Below are 22212 nucleotides of genomic sequence, written 5' to 3' on the forward strand. Positions count from 1 at the left end.
GTCTGGGAGCTCAGAAAAATTACTTATCCAATCTGACAAAAGAATTTGTATGATTAAAACACAGACTCTGACATATGGTGAAAGAAAGAAAGAAAGAAAGAAAGAAAGAAAGAAAGAAAGAAAGAAAGAAAGAAAGAAAGAAAGAAAGAAAGAAAGAAAGAAAAAAAGAAAGAAAGAAAGAAAGAAAGAAAGAAGAAAGGGAGTGAGGGAGGGAGGGAGGGAAGGAAGGAAGGAAGGAAGGAAGGAAGGAAGGAAGGAAGGAAGGAAGGAAGGAAGGAGAAGGATATATGACATACATTTCTGTTTCCTTCCTAATGGGTTAAAGGTTGCTACAGTATAAAAAATCAAGCTAGAGTAATATAATTATATGAAAGTTTCAAATTGCAAATTTTATTTTGAGAAAATAGATACCAACCTAATTCTGTCATTACTATTTATTTCAGCAAAACCATTGTTGGTGGTCCATAATGAGACTTTGGCTACAAATTTCCATTAACATCATGTCAATATAAAGGTAACTTTTTTGGTCAGATTGCAAAAAGAAAACATGCTCACTATTAACTTATTACATTTCTAAATGAAAACATGTAAAGAATGAGTAAAGATGTTCTGTCATGTAATATGGCATAGAATGTCTATAATGATCTGCATATTAACAACTTATTTATATTGCCAGGCAAGAAAATACGTAATTTAATTCAACATTCATGCATACAAACGTATGTTTGTGTGAAATAAGTGAGAAAGAAAATCACAAAATATGTCAATCTGAAGGCTATGTTTTCTAGTAGGCAGATGTGGAGAAAAAGCAGTTTTATATTTCCCATGTCATACAAGTGTATAAAATTAGAAAATAACAATATTTTACCCAAAGATAATTAAGGCACAAAACCATGGTTTTTTTTTTGTCTTCATAAAGAAAGTCTTTAAAAATAAAAAACCAAAAACTTTAGACTTCCTCACTTTATTTTGCCTTGAGATACCGTGTCCTTTTTAAAGGGCTTCTTGTGTAGTTAAAACCATGTAAGTTAATTATGGCAACATCAAGAAAGTAAGTTTGGTTAACGTAACCATATTAACTGTGTTATTAGTATATATCAGATCATACAAACAGCTTATGACATATATGCCATAGAATAAAGAAGGAAGAGAAATATAGGAAAAGAGAAACATGTAACATCAGATTGTGCAGTGACTGAACGGACTAAAACATTAAGTGATGGTGTGCTCCGATTATAGCAAATGACAAGAGTGTTGGTGGCCAATAAATGAGCCTTTGGTACAAAGCTGACTCGCTGAAACTCCAGGAGCTGAAATTCTGCCATCCTGTTACACATGTCAAATGAAAATTGTAAACACCTCAGTTTTCCCATCTGAAAAATGAAGATGTTAAACTAGAGAGCCTCCAAAATTCATTTCAAGTCAGAGTCTATGGACTTGTAAGAAGCCCTTTAAGCACATAAGAAGAAAATCAAAATGTGTTTGTGTTTTCAAATTAACTTAAAATGTCAAATGATATGCCTGGCCTAGTTCTCTGGTAAGGTATCTGACTTCATTATTTTATACAGAAAAAACAGTAGTAGAACATATTACTTTAAATTTTATATAATGTTAGAAACGCCTATGCCAAAATTAATGATGATAATAATAATAAAAATGTCTAAGTGTCCAATATATAATATTTATAATTACCACTTGGAATCTGGCCATCTGTTTGTACTGTGATATTCATAATACAAACTAGAACACGCACATCTTTATTTTATTAAAATGCACTGAAAATTTTCTTTCTGATTACTTTCCCATTTAGGCTCATCACTATAAAGTCCAGCGTGTAGATACTATACTGTGACATGCCTAATACATCTATACAGGAAAGGAAAGCGGGGAGAGGACCAAAGATTTTCATATTTTTTTAAATTTGAAACTATACCCTACCTACATCAAAGATTTGTTGGGTTTGAAGCAGAAGCAAATGGGAAGAATAGCTCTCTTAATATTTAAGATCATGTTACAGTGATATCTGATTCCTAAATCAAACCTGCATGTATCTGGTTGCTCATTCCTGCTGGAGTACAGACAATCCTGGGGCATCCCTACTATGATGGAAGAGTGACCTGTTGTCCCTGCCATCTGGCGCCCAGCACAACACACATCACAAGGCAGCCTCCGTAAACAGAACCTACTGTGGGAAAGGCCTGAACAGGGAAACCCAGCCCTATTAATGCCACAGGGCTTCGGAGAGATGGAAACTGAGCCCCGGGGGACTGGAAAGGAACTGTAACCAGCTCCACTGGTGGTTTCAGTGAGTAGAGAGCTGCATAGCACGTCTGAGAGAGCGATTTTCAGCAAGACAAAAGGTTTTCTGTGTAGAAGATGACGAAGAAGAAGAGGAGGATGGGGAAGAGGGAGGAAAAGGAGGGCAGGAGGAAGAAGAAAGAAAAAGAAAGAGGATAACTTTGGGTAAAGATAGTAAACAAATTGTTTTCATGGCTTCGAATCTAAACTTTATTGCCTTGGGGAGAAGTATGCTCTCTTTAAGATTGCTTTCCTTTCCAAGACCTGACGGTTTGCAGTTAGCGGTGTACAGGAACCAGGAGGGCCATTCCACTGCCTGCAGAGCAGGATACACTATAGGTTTAACCTCAATAGACCTCCATCCCAGAATGGATGCCTAGAACACAGACGGAGCAGAAACTCTCCAGTCCTGCAGCACATGAGTCCTGCTAAAATGAAGATCATGTTCAATGTTAGTTTCTGCCCCCCCCCCCCCTTTGAATGAGATCCAAGTGGCCTCTCGTGCTCTCTCTTCCTCTTGCTTTCCTGCCTGTCATTCTTGCCTCCTGCTCTTGCCTGTGGTGGGTCCATGGAAGTGTGACCTGTAGGAAAGGGCACTTCCAAGCTAGACTCCTACCCAAGTTTAGTTACAAATCCTTTAGCCCATGCTCTAATGTTTGGTAATGTTTGATATGAACAGAGTCTGGATTCAGTAAAGTGGCATAAACAGAACGTTTAAGAGGGTTTACCACTTCCTTTTCCCTCCCCCCCACCACCATTCTTTTTAATAGATTTGTGACTAGTGGACTCAGATATTTTGCTCTAAATAGAGATAAATCTGAAATTATGGTACCTGGTGTCTGTTAATTCTCCATTGAGAATGGGGACCCCTGCCATCTTGAACAAGAGAGGCTCTGAATGGAAAGTTTAACTAGGAGAGGGTGGCGATCATAGTTTAGTTTGTATCTGGGGGTTGGGAAGCCGAGTAGAATTGAAGAAGAGGAGGTGGAATTGTCTGATAGGGGGTGCATTGATGCTGAGGACAATTTTCATCTGTTATTTATTTTTCTCTAGGAGTTGTTTTGCCAGAAAAGCCACTCTGAATAAATATGAAATCAGCCACTTGACTTTGGTGATACTTTGTAGCCTCTGAGGCAAAGAGCCTGCTCTCCTGACCCTGAGCATCTACTTCACCATGAGTCAGGGGCACGTAAATAGAATGAATCTCAGCAAGCTGGAGCTGGCAGTGAAGGGACAGTGTCACCCTTCCTGCCCTGACAGGCTGTATTCCCTCAACCAACTAAATGTCATAAGGGCTTGAGTGGGGGGGGGGGGGGGGGGGGAGGAAAAAAAGTACACAATAAACTGTAACACTAAATTCTAGGTTTTTCTCTGCACTGATACTATACTGACTTCAACAATTTGGAGGGTTTGACGTTTACTCTAACTTTGAGTTCTGAAGCCATTGCTCCATGAATGAAAGAAAAGTTAAGGGTGCAAAGAAAGGTGATTGTGTGTGCACGTATGCGTGTGTGTGTGTGCGTGTGTGCGTGAGGTTCAAGAGGCTTCTGTAACGTGTCAGTGCTGACCTCGGCCACCCACCTCATTTATCTCGTCCCTCGTGGCACAGCACTGCAAGCTGTGTGTCAGGGTCTTCTCGTACTCCTCAGCCTGGGCATGCCAGGTCACGCTCACCTGCTCCAGGACGTCCAGCTGCTGCTGGAGGTTTTTAGCAGACACATTTGAGGAGTTCTAAAAGGGAAAGAAAAGTGGAAGTAACAAAGGGAACAAGCAAAACAACAAGGAGACAAATATGCTATTAACCAGCATTTTGAAAATCATAAATGACATTAGGAACAATAGGCTCCTATTTTATATTACCTTAAGCATATTTGAATATAATGATTTCAGAAAGAAGCCAGACAGCCAGTATGATGGGAAAGGTGAACTGTTAGACTTCCAGTCATAAAATTTAACTTTTGAAGTTCATCATACCCAACTCATCAAAGACACCATTTATTAAAGGCATAATTTTTACTTCTGAAGGCATAAAATATGCATTAGAAACATTCGGCTTCTGCACTGCAATTTTCCTGTCAACTTGAGCTTAACCTCACGTTCATTATGCAAGTGCTCCAATCTCCACTCAGCAGAGGGCTGCTGAGGCCACAGCCAGATGCGGAGTGGAGAGCAATTTACATTAATTGTGCATAGTGAGACAGTTTAAACTTTTTTGCTTTTTAAAATAAATTTACTAATAAAATAAAACTGTTTAAAAAAGAAAGCTCCTCCTTGGTAAAAATAGATTCTATTAACAGTGACAGATATTTTGCACTCCTCTATCTTTTCATTAAACAATACTTTAGGTTAGGCCCTGGCTAGTTGGTTCAGTGGTAGAGTGTTGGCCCTGGGTGTGGAAGTTACAGATTGGATTCCCCACCAGGGCACACAGGAGAAGGGCCCATCTGCTTCTCCACCCTTTCCCCTCTCCTTCCTCTCTGTCTCTCTCTTCCCCTCCCACAGCCAAGGCTCCATTGGAGCAAAGTTGGCCTGGGCGCTGAGGATGGCTCCATGGACTCCACCTGAGATGCTAGAATGGCTCCGGTTGCAACAGAGCAACACCCCAGATGGGCAGAGCATCGCCCCCTGGTGGGCATGCCGGGTGGTTCCTGGTTGGGTGCATGCGGGAGTCTGTCTCTCTGCCTCCCTGCTTCTCACTTCAGAAAAATATAAAACAAAACAAAACCTTTAGGTTCAGTTCATTCCATATAGTTAGTGAATAACAAATAAATTTTAAAATAAAATTGGCCATTATTATTTTATTAATATTATTCATATTGGATAGAATAAACATAACCATTTCTCCCTGAAATTAGGAATTTGTAAAATGATCTACAGGTGTCCCTTGCCATATTGCAGTTCACTTTTTTTGTGGTCTCATTGTATCATGGATTTTTAAATTGCATATATTTAATTTTGTATTGCAGATTTTTTGCTATATTGCGGGATTTTGCAGTATATAGGTATTTTTATATATTTATTATTTTAATTATTTTTGCAGTAAAATAAGCAAAATAAGTGTGGGAAAGGTGAATAACTGTGGGAAAGGTTTATAAGAGTGTGAGGAGGGTTTATAAAGCCTTAAAATATATATAAATAATAAAATAAATATAAGGTCGCTACTTGGCAGATTTTCTCCCATCACAGGGGTTCTGGAACCTAACTCCCATAATAGGCAAGGGACCTTTAAAGTTAAAATATAAATATAGTTTAAATCAGGGCCCAAAGTGTTATTTATGAAAATTCAGTCTAGAATTATGTCCTTGTGTTTCAGACAGCTCTGTAAGGTCCATCCAGTAGACCCAATGTCTAGCGCCCAGAGCAGGGGTCCCCAAACTTTTTACACAGGGGGCCAGTTCACTGTCCCTCAGACCACTGGAGGGCCGGACTATAAAAAAACTATGAACAAATCCCTACGCACACTGCACATATCTTATTTTAAAGTAAAAAAACAAAACGGAAACAAATACAATATTTAAAATAAAGAACAAGTAAATTTAAATCAACAAATTGACCAGTTTTTCAATGGGAACTATGCTCCTCTCACTGACCACCAATGAAAGAGGTGACCCTTCCGGAATTGCGGCGGGGGCCGGATAAATGGCCTCGGGGCCGCATGCAGCCCACGGGCTGTAGTTTGGGGACCCCTGGCCCAGAGCCTTCGGTCCCCACAGGGCGGTTCTTTCATTATGAGCTTTGACAGGTAAAGCAGCTCCCTGGGCCTCAGATTCCTCATGTCTAACGTGAGGGTGCTGGGCGAGACGCTCTCCAGATAACCTTCCAAATCTGAACTGCTGAGCAGCACTGCCCAAGAAATATAACGCGAGCCACGTAAATCATTTAAAATTTTCTAGTAGCTGTATTAAAAAGTACAAAGAAACAGGTAAAGGTAATTTGCATAATTGAGTTTAATTAAATATGTGCAAATATTCACATTTTACTATATAACCAAATAATAAAAATATTAATAAGGTTTTTTTCCTTTGTACTAAGTTTTTGAAATCTGTTATTTAATTCACACTCACAGCACATCTCAATTTTTGCTAATTTTCTACTGGAAATTTTCATCTGTATTTAAATTTCATAGAATTTATAGTTTACAATGTAGATTCCCATATCCAAGTTGTTTTGAACATATTTAAAAGTTTGCCAATTAAGTACACTGAGTGTCAATCTTTAAATTAAAATTTAGTTCCTTGGTTACATTAGGCCCATTTCAACTGTGGTATGAGACAACACATCTCTACAATTTTAAAAATTAGCATAAGACTAGATGTATTAAACAAGACTTTTTGTTTGTTTGTTTGTTTGTTTTTGTATTTTTCTGAAGCTGGAAACGGGGAGAGACAGTCAGACAGACTTCCGCATGCGCCCGACCGGGATCCACCCGGCACGCCCACCAGGGGCGACGCTCTGCCCACCAGGGGGCGATGCTCTGCCCCTCCGGGGCGTCGCTCTGCCTCGACCAGAGCCACTCTAGCGCCTGGGGCAGAGGCCAAGGAGCCATCCCCATCGCCCGGGCCATCTTTGCTCCAATGGAACCTCGGCTGCAGGAGGGGAAGAGAGAGACAGAGAGGAAGGAGGGGAGGGGGGTGGAGAAGCAAATGGGCGCTTCTCTTATGTGCCCTGGCCGGGAATCGAACCCGGGTCCCCCCGCACACCAGGTCGACGCTCTACCGCTGAGCCAACCGGCCAGGGCCAACAAGACTTTTATTATCAGATTTTTTTCTCCTTAAAATGTTTTTCTTTTGTTATAGGTGGTAGAAACTCACCACAAATAACTATGGTTTCATGTATTTTTAAATTTAACATACACTAGGCAGTCTGCCTGGTTTCTCCCCTATGACATCCCGAATCCCAGCTATCATTAGGAAAGAGTGAGGGTATTCTAAGCTGCTTACAGGTCGCTGCACTGATGAGATGATGTCCACTCCCAGGCACAGGGCCAGTTTGTAGAGATGGTCAGCGTGTGCTTGCTTTCCCTGAGAGCGACTGAGGTGAACCTGGGCGTCGTGAGCATTGTCCGGTTCCTTTGGCTGTTCTAGAAATTCCTGTTCTCTTGATTTGATGAGGCGTTCCAGCTGGAATAGAGGGCATTAAAAACTAACATGAGTTTCATTGTTATGAAGACAAATTTTTAAAGCCCATTTTCCTAGAACATATTTTACTAGCTGATCAAATGCCGCTAAGCCCATCTATAATTATTAGTGCTATAACCAAACAAGAATTACAATGCTGCCAATCAATAAGGGAAAATGAACAAGCTAATGCTGTCATTTCTATCAAAAAAGAAAACACTTCTGTTTTTACTTCTCTTTATTGATTTTAGTGAGAAAGGAAAAGAGAGAAAGTGAGAAAGGAGCATACATCTGTTTCTGTCTGTGCCCTGACTGGGGATTGAAATGGCAACATCTGTACTTAGGGACGATGCTTGAACCAACTGAGCTATCTGGCCAGGGCTAGAAAATACTTTTTTGGTCATAGCCTAAAACTTTAGGAAGATTTAGATCTATAATCTGAGTAAATTCAAAGGCTATTTAAAAGGGATGTCAATACATCTCCATTTTCTGTTAATATAGGCTAATAACTATGATTTTTTACTGAGTACTCTATGATGTCAAGTACTTGAGATACAAAAATAAAAAAGAATTTGTTTTCTTCCATTGAGCTTACATTTGGTTTGGGGGGTAAAAAGTAATTAAAAATTAAGATGCTAAAATGACAGATGTGTGCAGTAATCAATGGGAGTTCTAGAAATGCGGAAGAGAGAAAAGTCACTCCAAGTGAGGTAGAATCTTGGAAGGAAAGACAGGATTAGACAGACAGGAAAAGAGGAAAGGACCTGTCAGATAATGGCAGCCCAAGAGTCAGAGTTAGAAATCTGTGTGCCATCTTTGAGGGACAAAGAAGAGCTGTTTGTCTGGAACATAAGGGAGGATAGAGGCATAATGAGAGAAACGTTAGAGGCCAGAATCTGGAAAGCATCTAGTGTCAGAATAAGCAAAATGGCTTTATTTATTATTAAAGAATTTATATTTAATTTCATAGTTTAAAACTGACAGTCTTCCAGATATCTACAAGTCTTACTTCTTCCTTGACTTGGTGGAACTGGACTATCTTGTACAGGATGTCCTCATAGTCTTGAATGCTCTCTTTCTGTTTTTGATGGAGGTGAATGAGGTCCTTCAGCTGTTGAGACTTTTCTTTCACAGGGGCTCCTTTGCCCTGTAACTCTTCTGATTCTCTTATAAGGTATTGAACCTCATCATTCAGTTGCTAAAATGTTGACAGCAATGGAAAACACACACACACACACACACACACACACACACACACACACACACAGCTTTTAGAGAACTTTTTACTTTACAATTGATTCTCTCCTTTGTTAACAAAAACTCATGGTGAGCCTCGCCCTTACCCCTGGGAATCCAGGTATTGCATATTATCCTATCCCTATCTTCTCAGAAAAATGTTTAAAAATTATGAGCAAAAAAAAAGAAAAGTATTTCAAAATTGGGTGGTGAAATAGAAAGTCATGTATTTGTATAGCTCACCAAATGTTCTAGTCATCTGCTAAGTAAATGTATTTCAGATAGTTTATGAGCCATGTTTATCTGATATTTAAAACAGACTAGAATCAGGTGGTATGGTAACAACACCAAAAAAAAGACAAGTATAAAAATATATTGGGGAATTACTTGTCCTCTGTGATAAAAGAATAATGAGAAAGAGCTGCCGCTGAGTAGCACAGTAGGTATGCTGTTTTGAAAGTGGTCATCCCAGAATCCACAATGGTCACCACACGGAGGGAGGAATAAACTGTCTTCCCTTTTACCCAGCACTACCCACGTATCCCTCAGAGGAGTCCAGATCCTGGGGTAGAGTTTGCAAAGTGTGGACAACTCACAGAGGATGCTACTATGATTTCAGGACTGGATCTTATAACAAAGATAAAAGTAATGGATATGATTTAGGCTAAGGAGATAATTTTCAGAATAGTGACCTAGCAGGGGTCTTCTGGTCAAGTGTGTGGGCACCAAATATATCCACGTCATGGAGCCAGAGCTAAAGAAGCTATATGGCCCCTCATTTAGAGGAATTTACATATACACACACTCCTGCATGAGCAGGCATGGGCACATGAGCACACATGAGATGCAAATAAGCATACAACACAGGCTACATCAATAATCTAGATATGTAGGCTAATTGGATATGCTAAGAGGTCACTGTGGGCTGCAATGTTGTGTGTTTTTGTGTGTTTCATGGGGAGGTGATTATATTTTATATTGGCTTGTCTAAAGGGGGATAAATTAGATATTCCCTAAAGGAACCTTCAGCCTTCTAATTCTGGAACTCTTTAAAGTCGATACTTACAGAGTAGTGACAAACAGAAACACAGGTATTTTAGCTTTGTAGCAGAGAACAGGAATCCAGGCGGGAGGATTACATTACTGGCAACCATTTTGGGCTGTTGTGACTCATTTAGGAGTGGTGGGGGTGGGGGGCGGGGGGTGGAGGGGTTGGGGGTATGGAATGCCTTAGTGGTCAGGGCCTGGGAACATGACTCATGACTTTATCTCTTACATCCTGAGTGCTCTCTGAGAGGGAAAACAGGAGAGCACAGCAAAATTCCTGTGAGAGTGGTGGGAGCCTGGGGTGATGGGGGTGGAGACAGTGACATCACAGTGGCCGTCTTTGGGACAGAAGGCAGTGGAGCCTCAGTGTCAGAGGCTGCTCATTCTTTTCTGAGATGACTTGATATAAAACGTGTCTATAACCCGTAGGAAAGGGAAAACAGTCAATATCTATGGAAAATACATTAATAAGAAAACTATTTAATGTAAATTAAAATAATCTCAGATTAGACTTCTTTAGGACATTCTGTAGCCCAAATGTTTATGTATCATCAAATCCATAATAGTGTAGAAAAAAAAAGGAAGAAAAATGTGTTTTAAGTAGAATATCAGACAAGCATTGGGCACCTAAAACCTGTATAATTATGCTAACCAGTGTCAACGCAACAAATTCAAAAATAAATTAGTAAAAATTTAAACTGAAAAATAAAATAACAGTAATGCACCAGTCTGTTAAAATCAATTAGGTAAACCGCAATTGAGCAGTTCAACATTTTTTCCGTTCACCCAAATCCATCAGTTGGTTTTTTTACCTGGAATTGAGGCTTCATCGCATTCCACTCTTTCTTTAGACCTAAAATGGTCTGGAGGCTCCCTCCAAGGTCAAGGGCAGACACAGGCATAAGTGCTTCCTGAAGCACTTTTAGGTTGTGGGTTGTCTGAAATAAACGTCAGGTTGTTGTATGTTTTTTTTTTTAATTTTTTTTTCTTTTTATTTATTCATTTTAGAGAAGGGGGAGAGAGAGAGAGAAAGAGAGAGAGAGAGAGAGAGAGAGAGAGAGAGAGGGAGAGAGAAGGGGGGAGGAGCAGGAAGCATCAACTCCCATATGTGCCTTGACCAGGCAAGTGCAGGGTTTCAAACCGGCGACCTCAGCGTTCCAGGTCGACGCTTTATCCACTGCGCCACCACAGGTCAGGTCGTGAGTATGTTTTCTTTGCCACTATCAACAGATACATTATGCTCGCTACCGTGATTACGTCAGACTGTCGATCCCCATGAGAACACCAGCACCTCAAGTGAGCTCCCGATTCTGAACCATCCCAATGGAGGAAACCATAGGCCCTGGGTTTCCTTTACTGTTCTGGTTTTATTGTGGTAAAATATACATTAAAATTTTCAGCATTTGAACCACTTTTAAGTGTGCAGTTTGGTGGCATGAAGTACATTCACATGAGCGTGCAGCCATGACCATGTCCATCTCCAGAACCCTTTCATCACCCCTGGGACTCTGCACCCACCAAACACTCACTTCCCTCCGTGCCCCGGCTCAGCCCCTGGTAACCTCTGTTCACATGTCCATCCCCAGAACCCTTTCATCACCCCTGGGACTCTGCACCCACCAAACACTCACTTCCCTCCGTGCCCCGGCTCAGCCCCTGGTAACCTCTGTTCACATGTCCATCCCCAGAACCCTTTCATCACCCCTGGGACTCTGCACCCACCAAACACTCACTTCCCTCCGTGCCCCGGCTCAGCCTCTGGTAACCTCTGTTCTGCTTCCTCTCTCTACGAATCTGGCTATTCCCGGCACTTCACATAAGTGAAATCATACGCCATATTCCCCCATGTATAAGACGCACCCTTTTCCAAAAATTTGGGGTCTAAAAACTGGGTGCGTCTTATACAGTGGTTGTGGTATTTCAAATGACATACATGGAACTGAGGACGAGGCAATATATGAAGACAGTGATTCGTCATCAGACACAGAGGAGGACAAGCTAATGGATGGGAGTTTTGACAGTGATGAAGAATTGTATGAATTTTATGATGAATAAAACTTGAGTTCAATAACTTTAAGTACTACATTTCTTTTCAAAGTTTGGGCCCCAAAATTAAGGTGCGTCTTATACGTGGGGAAATATGATACAAGTTATCCTTTCGTATCTGGCTTATTCCACTTAGCATAATGTTGTCAAGGTTCCTCCATATTGTACAAAGTTCTAGAATGTCATTCTTTTTCTTTCTAGGTGTCAATGATGACTTTACTTTTGATTAAATTTATTGCAGTGGCCTTGGTTAATAAGATTATATAGGTTTCAGGGGTACCATTCCATGATACATCATCTGTCTATTGTATTGTACGACCACCACTCAAAGTCAGATCTTGTATCACCATGTTAAGGCTAACACCCACTGCGTATTCGCTCACCTTTCTAAGTTGCTCTTTGAATGCTCCCCACTGCTGTTTCACAGGCTTGCTTGCAGTGGCTTTACGTTGCCATGCCATCCGAAGCTGGCCGAGTTCTTCCCTTTCTGCCTTCTGGCTTTCCACAGTGTTCTCCATAATGTACACTTTATCTTTCACATTTAATATTTCGCTCTCTTTTGCCTGTTAAATTAAGAATCCATACAGCGGCTTTTCTTTCTCAAGAAATACAACATTTTTGCATATAACTACTCTAGCAGGCAAATGCTTGATCACAACCAAGGCAGAACACAGATGATTCTAATATCAAGACAAATCAGAAAGGCCTGTGCCGAGGCCCAGCTGGGCTCGTAGAACTCATGTTCTAAGCTAGACATCAGGTCCTGAGTTCTCCAGGACCCCGGCAGTGTTTGAATCACCTGCGAGGGTCTGATTATTTCTCGGTGCTTGAGGGGATGATTGAATAAGCTCCTGGATACAGAAATATTAAAGTCAAGATTATTTTAATGCATAAGTTTTAAGGTGTATTCTACCTCTCATTTGAACACTCAACAGCAGGTGTCAAAGTCTCAGTATCAAGGAATATGATATCGAGATGACTGACTGTTCTGGGCCATTTTTTTCTTTAAATTATTCCATTGTATATACTATAACTATTTTTAAGTTTCCCTTGTGGACAGTTACTCAAGTTACTCCCTTTAAGAGAACTGAAATGTGCATCTATGTATCTCTCTATTTGTATCTCTATTGTGCACCAGAAGCACAATATCTATATTAAAAGACCTCTCTCCTTCCCAACTTCTATATGTTCTGGATGACTGATGTGAAATCATTTAAACAATGGTTTCAAACAAGGGGAAAATTAATTGGAGGCAGAAATAGAAGAGAGATAAAGAGTAAGATCATGTGCTATTTTATGTGCAAATGTCAAATAATGCAGAAGAATGTTTCTTTGGTAAAACAATAATTTTTATGTTGATGGCCAGCCTTTCTCAATAAATCCTTGTATTTCTAGGGAGCAAATAAATGTACATGGATTTTTATAATGGCAATGACAACTCAGTATCTAAAAGTCAAAGGACCTTTTAGATTATAGTCAGAAGAGAGTGTCATAAAAATGTAACAGGTTAAAGTAATAGGCTATCGTATTTTTAAATTAATTTAAATTACATATATATCCCATATTTATATTCTTATATAAATTTAGACATTATAAAGAACCAATTAATTTCAAAAACTATCATTGCAGGTCCTAAATGAGATTTTGCCCATAAATTTGGGGATTGAGCAATAAAATGATATATTATATAATTATATTAACAAAATGGTAATTATTATGAAAAATAGAAGACAGCTTCCACCAGATTCACCCAAAATTATAATGTTTATGCTATAAAGTTAGGTTACCTTTCACATATTATTGAGAAACTACTAATCAAAATGTAATATAATATATAATTTAATGTAAACTTGGAAATCGCAGCATGCCAATGATAGCTGCCATCAGCAGGGTCTGATGTTCTGAGTGTGGTGAGGAAGAGCAAGAGAGAGCAGGATTTGTGGATAGCTAGCTGGTAGGATCCAAAAAGAGTGATTATGTATTTGGCAGACTTAAGTATTTTGACCTCTCAAGAAGATTAAATAAACTACCTGAGGTCTAGTTAGTATTCATTCTATTTCTGTGTAAGAGCATGGAAAAATTTGCCATAATCTGGCCTAATGAGGCACTAAATTGTCTCTTTTCCATTTAGATTCAGGCACAATAAATGGTCTTCGGATATCTTGCTTTGCCAATGCCTTGATAACCGGAAGGCAGTATATCAGATGCATTATTGCTATTCACCACTATAAATTTGTAAATCGGCACTTTCATCAAGATGTCTGCCAGATTGATCACTTAAATTGGCTTTCTCCAATCTTGGTGATTTTTAGATGAACTGAAAAATTTTCATTTTCCAGCTTAAAAACATGAGCCCAGCAACCCAATCAAGAGCATAACACTCAGTGCAAAATGCCAGCTGGCACTCCCCCTTCTGAACAGCCTAACTGGTTACACGTTTCAACAATAATGTCTGTTTAGAAGCCTAACTGTCCAAAAGATATGAAGAGAATAGAAAATGTGTTTCATTTGCTTTACCAACAATTTCTTATCTTAGGATATTGCTGAACCAATACTATGAAGTTTAACTATTATGTGGACCATAATTCTTATCAATAAGGAAGAATTTATTTATCATATGACAGTGGTAAGAAGCTCAGGATAAAATATGTGATTTTTAAAATATAATGCCTGATATTTGATAAATTTCCGCCAGTCCTGCCAAGACAGAACTACATGACAGGAAAGAAAGGGAAAAAGTAAACAATAGAAATAACTCTAGATCCAAACAATTACCTAACACACACTTTAATTTGCCTATGATTAATATGGTTTTAAAAAGTATAGCAAAGGAGAAGAGAGGACAAGAAAGAGAATTTCATCAGGAATAAAAGGCTAATTTAAAAAGAACCAAACTGAAACTTCAGAACTGAAAAATAAAATTTCTGAAATAAAATTAACAATAAATAGGCAAAAAATACAGTTTACAAATATCTAAAATTATCTTATGAGTGCAAATTAGAGTATATAATCAAGAGATGTAAAAGTATATACTGAACAAAAAATACATGGTGGATAACACATTTCCCAAATGAAAAATAACTTAATTATTTTTGACAAGTGCCTGTATAATATAAAAACATGGTCAAACTTCTCAGCAAGCTTCCTCCGATGCTTAAAGATAGCATAAAATATATTAGAACTGTTTAATGTATATTTTGTTTCCACATAAACTAAAGAAGAATGGCCTTCAAACAACAAAGGTTAAAACAAAAATAGATAATGTCATTATCACTATATTTATTTAATTAAGGAACTCAGGCCCTAGGTCTTGAGATAAAAACAAAGAAGATAAAGAGAAAATTGCTGCTAAAAGTAGATGAGAGCAGTAAGACAGAATCTAACCCTTCTAAATGAATTCAGGCTCCAGACCGAGATTAATCACATCTCAGGGTACTGAGAAAATTGTAGATGCCAGTTATCTTTGCAAGTCTACAGAAAATAGGAGAAGGGAAAGAACATTAGAGAAAGAAAAATTCTTTGACTTTTAAAGGGGGAAAAGGTTGGGCTACCTAGTTTACAGATTGGAAAGTTTTACAGTGAAAAACATGCAATAAACTCAATGTTGATCAAGCAGTTTGTGAGCACTTTGGAAAGAATCCCTTGGTCACTACAAGTCATCCGATTTCTGCCAAATTATTTTTATGCAATGAATAGGATGTTAGGTCGATATAGAATTAAATCCAGGAGAGATGACTAATGTAACCGATGGTCGATTCAAAATTGGCTCAGCAAGACAGAATCATGGGTGAAGATGAACAAATGACATTAAGTAAAAAAATATATATAAATAGCCACATTTGTATGTAAAAGATAAGTAGCTGACACAGATATAAAATAAAAGAGACCAAGCTTGGCAGGAATTGTAATAAAAATTCATGGGAGTTTTATTTAGTCACAAGCTTAGCATGAACCAGCAAAGTGAAATCATGGCTGAAAGGGAATGCTCAGTCTTAGGTCTTATTAGTAAAGAATGGTGTCCACTTTGCTGTACTCTGTTTTGAAGCTGTGCTCCACTTTTTGGTTACATTTTATGAATGATTTTTTTTTAATTTTTTATTTTTATTTATTCATTTTAGAGAGGAGAGACAGAGAGGAGAGAGAGACAGGGGGGAGGAGCTGGAAGCATCAACTCCCATATGTGCCTTGACCAGGCAAGCCCAGGGTTTCGAACCGGCGACCTCAGCATTTCCAGGTCGATGCTTTATTCACTGCACCACCACAGGTCAGGCAAATGATTTTGACAAACCACAGACATTTCTGAGTTGGGGGAGAATCAGGATAGGGAGAGAAATGAAGCTACATCATAAATAATATAGAGGATCTGTATGTGGTTCACTGCAGGAGAGAGGTTAGATATAGCAACTATTTCCAATGTTGGTAGGACTTTCACGTGTAAGAGAAATCAAACATGAATACCTTCCCTTCCCCTTGTGTAGACAGAGGGTTAGAACCAGATATGAAGTCAAATTTGACTTAACATTTTTAAAAATGTTTTCTAGAAGCTGGTGTTTTCTAACAATGGAATGAGCGGTTTCATTAGGATGATAATTGAAGTATTGAAGGAGAAGTGGACTAGCCATCTTTTAAGAATTCTGGAGAGAACTTTATATTTTACAGGTATAAGTGGACAGCTAAAGTTTAGGGTACATTTCTAAGTAATGAGTCAAAATGAAGGTTCATCCTAGATGTTGACTTGAGCCACTGGAAATTTTGTAAGGACCCTGTTTGCATGCTCTTAATGTACCTTAAACTTTTGGGTGAATGTCTATGTAATAATAAAAATGATGCATTTAGATTATAGTCTCTCTTTCTTCTAGAGAGTTAAAATAACTTTCATGTCATAAACTTACAAGATGTCTAGGACTAAATAAACATAGATGTGTTGGACTCCAGCACTGCTCTAGGTTGAATAAAGCTACAAAGAACTTTCTAAACCCACACTGCTAATTAATTGATAGCTAAGCTTTTGAATTTATGATTTTGACTATGCCAAGTAACCCTTACAGAAGGTGTGACTCACATAATGTCATCCTCACCATATTTATTAAATTGAGGAATTCAAGCCCTAGGTCTTGAACTAAAAAACTCCTCTTTAAAAAGAGCGGCCACTGCTTCCCAGCTGAGTCAGACCGATGCTTGGCTTCATTAGTCTCCTCTTCCTTCCGTGGGTTTTCAGTTTGGTAAAAGTTCTTCAGGCTCTCACCCTGCTCCTCTACCTAAAAAAAAACAACAACAAAAAACTACATGTGTGTATACACACACACACACACACATACACACACACACATATATATATAAGTATATATAAGTATATATATACATATATAAATGCAAGATAACACTTAAAGGCATTTAAAAAAATAACAGTAGAGTCCAATAAAAACTGATATAAATATTAAATGAAAAGTACATTTCAGAATTCTTAAAATAATTATTAAATATTTTCAATTTACTGAAAAGATATGAAACTCTAAGTTGTTTATAGACAGAACTACCACTGGGTAATAAATTGAGCTAACAAGTTTATTACCTATAAGACCTACTTACTGTAATCCAAATCATATTTGTATATTTTTTTGTATTTGAATATATGTTTTGCAATTGGGGACAATTTATGACAAATACTGGTTGTCATATTTAAAGCTGAGTTTTACAATTCAGAAAAAAGCCACATACATACATACAGAGGCATATATGTATATAATCAAGGAAGTAAATAAGAAATGTAACTCAGTGAAAAATGATTAGTAAATCACAATTTGCTTTGAAAGAGAATGAGAGTATAAATAATTACTAATTCTCCATACAAGTATAAATTGTAAACTGCTTCCATGATCTCACCTTATTGAGGTATGTTACTTCACTTCCTTAGAATTATATATTTTTATTTGCTAACCAATGTAAGCAATACTAGATTATTTTCAATCTCTCTCTTTGGAAAGAGTTTATATAAATGTGCCTATAGGACAAAAATGAACATGTAATTGGCTGATATCAAAATAGTAAAAAAATTTTGACATGTTTTTATGCTTTTTGAACAATAATGGCCAATAGGACAGGACTAAAAGAGCTTATAACTACCAACACCAATCAAAATGGGGTGAGAAACTCCAGGCAATGGTTAGACACCATTCTTAATTTTAATGAACTTAAGAAGAGAGCCTGGAAATGACACTCAAAGACACAAGTACTCTCCTCATTTCCCAAATTCTATATACTCATGGCCCTGTTTTGCTGATGCTTGTTTCCACAGCCCAGAATAATCTTTTCTAAATTTTGTGCTCCTACTCATTCTTTATGAGCTATTTAAAATGCTACCTCTTCTATGAAGTCTACTAAGATTTCCCAGTAAGGATTTAGCATTTACTTCCTTGGATATCTAAAGGTAGTTCTGGAAGAGAGATAACCAAAAGCAAGTTATTACGATACAAGGACAATGTACACACAATGCTCTAGGCACACTGTGGAGGGACCACAAACTCTACACTGAATAAATAGAGAAGGACTTCCCCAAAGAGGTGACATTTGATGTGTGTCTTTAAGAATTGTCCATAGTGAAAGAGAGTAGGAAAAGGGGATCTCAGGTGGAAGTAATAACATGTCTGAGGCACAAGCGTCCAAATACTGGCACGTTCCGAGCTAGATAAATGATCTCAGTGTGAGTGAAATTCAGGTTGTACATGCTAAGTGGTAAGAGAGAGGCTAGAGGGATAATCGTGTTGGACTAAAACTCACCCCCGGTTTCAACTCGTCTACTGTAACCAGCATGATGTGACACATTGTCATTAGTTTGAAGCAACTGATAATTACCATGGTGACTCCGAAACAGCATGAGAACCACCAGTGTTCAACAGAACCATGCACTACAGATTGGGGTGTCAATCTGACGAGCTGTTGGTTATGTAGCAAGTCTCAAAATATAAACTTTAATCATCTTTTTGAGTTCCAAAAAGCCTCTTTGAATGCAAGTGAGAATGATATCATTATAGGAATTCCCTGGAATCTGTACTTGTTTATTTTTTGAGTGAATTAATGATAAATTTTAATACCTTATCCATTTTCGGTAACAATTTTTAGAGCTTGCCTCACAAATTACATTTGCCAAATTGCCTGAATTTCAGGAGCTAACATGATTAAATTTGCTTTAAAATGACCAAGTTTTGAAAGCAGAAGCGAAGGGGAGAATTATAAAAGGCAGAGAGCAGAGGCAGAGGTGACTTCTTTGTGCTGGACCGAGGAAGGGATGCTGCAAATGGAGAGGAGGCAGACTTCAGAATTAGCTTAGGTTGTCTCTACAGACAGGCGTAGAATAGCATGGCCTTTGAAATAGGAAAAAACAAAAGGGAGAAAACAGGGGGTTTAAATTCAGCTTTAATGTTTGCTAGCTGTTTAATCTCAACTACCTAACTTTTCAAAGCCTCAGTTTCCCTTATTTGTAAAATGGGAATATTAGTAACTAAACATGAGGTGTTGTAAGGATTAAATAAAATCAGGAGTGAAAAATGGTACTGAGTGAGTCTACACGAAGAGTCTTAGAAGCTTCTACATAAGACTTCTGAAAGATGATGGGGTCATTAGCCCAACATCCAAGTACGGAAGGAAAACATGTTTGAGGAAAGAAATAACCAGGTGTGTTTTGTTGAGTTTTAGGAGCCCGCAGGATATATAGGTCGTTAGTATGATCGGAAGTTGAAAGCATTGGCCTGGAGCTCAGTAGTGTTGGGGCTGAGGAACCATTTTGAGTTATTGGTGAACTGAAACCACAGGGTGTGTGTGTGTGTGTGTGTGTGTGTGTGTGTGTGTGTGTGTGTGTGTGTGTGTGTGATTTTTATAGGAAAAGTGGGTAGAATGTACAAAAGAGCTCTGGGACCACTGTACTTCAGGAACGGACAACTGAATTAGGAAAAAGGAGAAAGAACAGGTGAAGAAGTAGACGGAGTGACTCCACTTATGTAAAACATCCAAATAAGGCAAATCAATAGAGATAGAAAGCAGGTCAGTGCTTGCTTGAGGCTCTTTTTGGGATTCTGGGACTATACTAAAACTGGAGTGCAGTGATGGTTGCACAACTCAATAAGTATAATAGAAACCATTATACTCTAAAATAGATGAATTTTACACTATGTAAATTATGTCTCAATAAATCCTTTTTTTAATCCAAAAGAGATAAGAGTAACTAAATTAAATGAATGTGGCAAACAGAGTAAGCAGGAAGAAGCCTGAAAACAGACCATTTTGTTTATCCATCAGTACGTAGATTATAAGGACATTTTCAGTGGAGGGAAGAGATGGCAGATGGCAGGATTAAGAGGAAATAAGCTAAACTGCTGTGGGATGAGGACTGGGGAGGGTGAGCAAGTAGAGACAAGACATGTCATCTCATTGCCAAAGCCCAGATGTGAAGGGAAGGAAAATTACAGAATGGTGGCCTTCATAAGGGCAAGACCATTTATTTGGGCATGACTGTAGGCCGAGGGAAGGAAGTGATGGAAAAAGCCAATGTAAATGTCAGAGGGGGGTGGTGGAGCTAGTTCTGAAGGCTGTAGGAACGTGCCGGGAGGGGTGGATTTCCGCTTAGTGCTGGACAGAAGTAGGGACTTCACTTTATTGGCAGCAGTGAGGCAGGGTGAATGTATCAGTTGGTTTGGAAGTCCAAGGAAGTTAAGACAGGTAGGTGCAAGGGCTTCTTCTTTTTTTTTTTTTTTTCAGTTACACATAAGGTAAGGACACCAGTTGAGATTTTGGTATGAAAACTGGGGTGAGATACTTGAAAATTACTACTGAATGGGCACCCATAGGGAGCACATGGGAGACCCAGCTGAGGCAGAGACCCACAAATTTGTCACAGTGCCAGTCAGCACAGTTGTATGATTTTCTGCAGGAGCATCTGGAAGCTTGGAAAGGACAGCTAAGTAGAGAGAGCGCTGGACTGGTGTGGTATTGGGAATTGGCAGGGTTAGTCAGGGTGGAAGGCAAAAGTGAGGGCAATAAGAATGGAATGCAAATGAGTAACCAGGAGCTGTGGGGAAGGAGAAAAACCCGAGGGGGTGGGAGAAGCAGTGACGGCCCTGCCAGGAGTCGGGCAGAGGCTCTGCCAGGTAGGAAAGGAGGGTAAGGGAGAGCTGGAAAGACGAAGGGAAGTAAAGTTCTTCTGAGAAAGTGTAGTTTGTAAAACTAGGGTCTCAGCCTGAACCCCAAAGCTCCAGAGGCCAGAGCTGAACCAGAAGCCAAGCAGGTTTATTTTTGGCAATCAAGATGCAGAAAACAAATACTTCCTTGTGGCGTTTCCACCATTTCAAATTCTGAGTTAAAATGTTCATCAACAGGCGAGGAAGACAAGATGGCGCTGGAGTAGGTGGACGTACCAACATCTACCTCCCAGAACCAAAGTGGATTACAAACTAATTTTAAGAACTATCATCTGGAAAACCAACTTGGGCCTAAACTAAGAGGACTCTTCAACCAAGGAACACTGAAGAAGCCACACCGAGACTGGTAGGAAAAGCGGAAACACGGAGAGGGCTGCCCAGCTCCCCGGAGTGAACGGCAGCTGGGAGAGACTCGCATGGCGGGAAGTGAGTTTAGCAGAGAGGGGAGGGTCCTGAGCCCCAGGAACAAAGCCCCAGCCTGCAGCCCCAGAGCCCAGAAGAGGCGTTCAGACAGTATTTAGCTAGAAACAAGTCAGGATACTGTTTGTGAGAAAGAGACTGATTTCTCAGACCCAGGATCCTTCTTAAAGGGACTGTGCAGAAAACCTCTCTCACAACCACTCACCCGGGGCTCCAGGGGATGGGGGGAGAGAGGACCAGAGTAGCAGGAAGAGAGTGTAATCTAGGAGGCACAGGGAGAAACATTTTGGGAGACAGCCACCCTAACCCCTGGGACGAGTCACTCCCAAAATCTGAAGTGAATATTTCCCCTGGAAACAGCAATATCAGCAAAGGGAAGCAGGAGAGCAGCCAAACAAGCTTCCTCTGTGGCACTCAGAGCAGAGTTGCTTAGAAGGAGGGAGCTTCCGGGTCTACAGTAGTGAGTGTTAGGGTCTGAGCTGCAGCGCCCCCACCCACGCAACTGAGAGCTCGCCGGAGGGCAGGTGGCAGCGGGACACAGAAGCGCAGTTCTGTTGGCAGGGGTGGAAGCCAGCTGGCCACCACTGAGGCCCAGGTGTGAGCTCAGTCTTGCCCAGCTAAGAAGGAGGCGGCGTGCAAAAGTGGTCAAGCCCAGCTGCCAGCAACCTGTAATCCAACCTGTGGGAGAAGGGTGGGGACCCCAGAAAGGGTGGAGACCAGCCCCTGAGCAAGGGCGCAGGAGCACAGCCTTGCCCCGCCCGTGCAACCCAGGCTTGCAGTCTCTCTTGGGAGCCAGCTCCTCCCGCAGGGGTGGAGCCAAAAGCCCAGAACAGGCGGAGTTCCATTACTGAGCTGAG

The 22212-nt window shown here is 39.7% G+C and overlaps 1 protein-coding gene across 3 annotated transcripts in view; it reads right to left on the reverse strand.

Annotated features, from left to right (window-relative positions):
- The window catches only part of CCDC141 (coiled-coil domain containing 141), a 242337-nt gene that overhangs the window by 50561 nt on the left and 169564 nt on the right, over window positions 1-22212 (reverse strand). For all 3 annotated transcript variants that reach the window (XM_066345145.1, XM_066345143.1, XM_066345142.1), the window contains exons 12-17: window positions 16823-17002; window positions 12128-12307; window positions 10511-10636; window positions 8425-8613; window positions 7239-7418; window positions 3880-4029 (exon numbers count right to left, since the gene is read on the reverse strand). In XM_066345145.1, the coding sequence (XP_066201242.1) occupies window positions 3880-4029; window positions 7239-7418; window positions 8425-8613; window positions 10511-10636; window positions 12128-12307; window positions 16823-17002 (1005 nt within the window). The remainder of the gene's footprint in view (window positions 1-3879; window positions 4030-7238; window positions 7419-8424; window positions 8614-10510; window positions 10637-12127; window positions 12308-16822; window positions 17003-22212) is intronic.

The sequence above is a fragment of the Saccopteryx leptura genome, chromosome 7 (genome assembly GCF_036850995.1).
Source record: "Saccopteryx leptura isolate mSacLep1 chromosome 7, mSacLep1_pri_phased_curated, whole genome shotgun sequence".
Taxonomy (NCBI): Eukaryota; Metazoa; Chordata; class Mammalia; order Chiroptera; family Emballonuridae; genus Saccopteryx; species Saccopteryx leptura.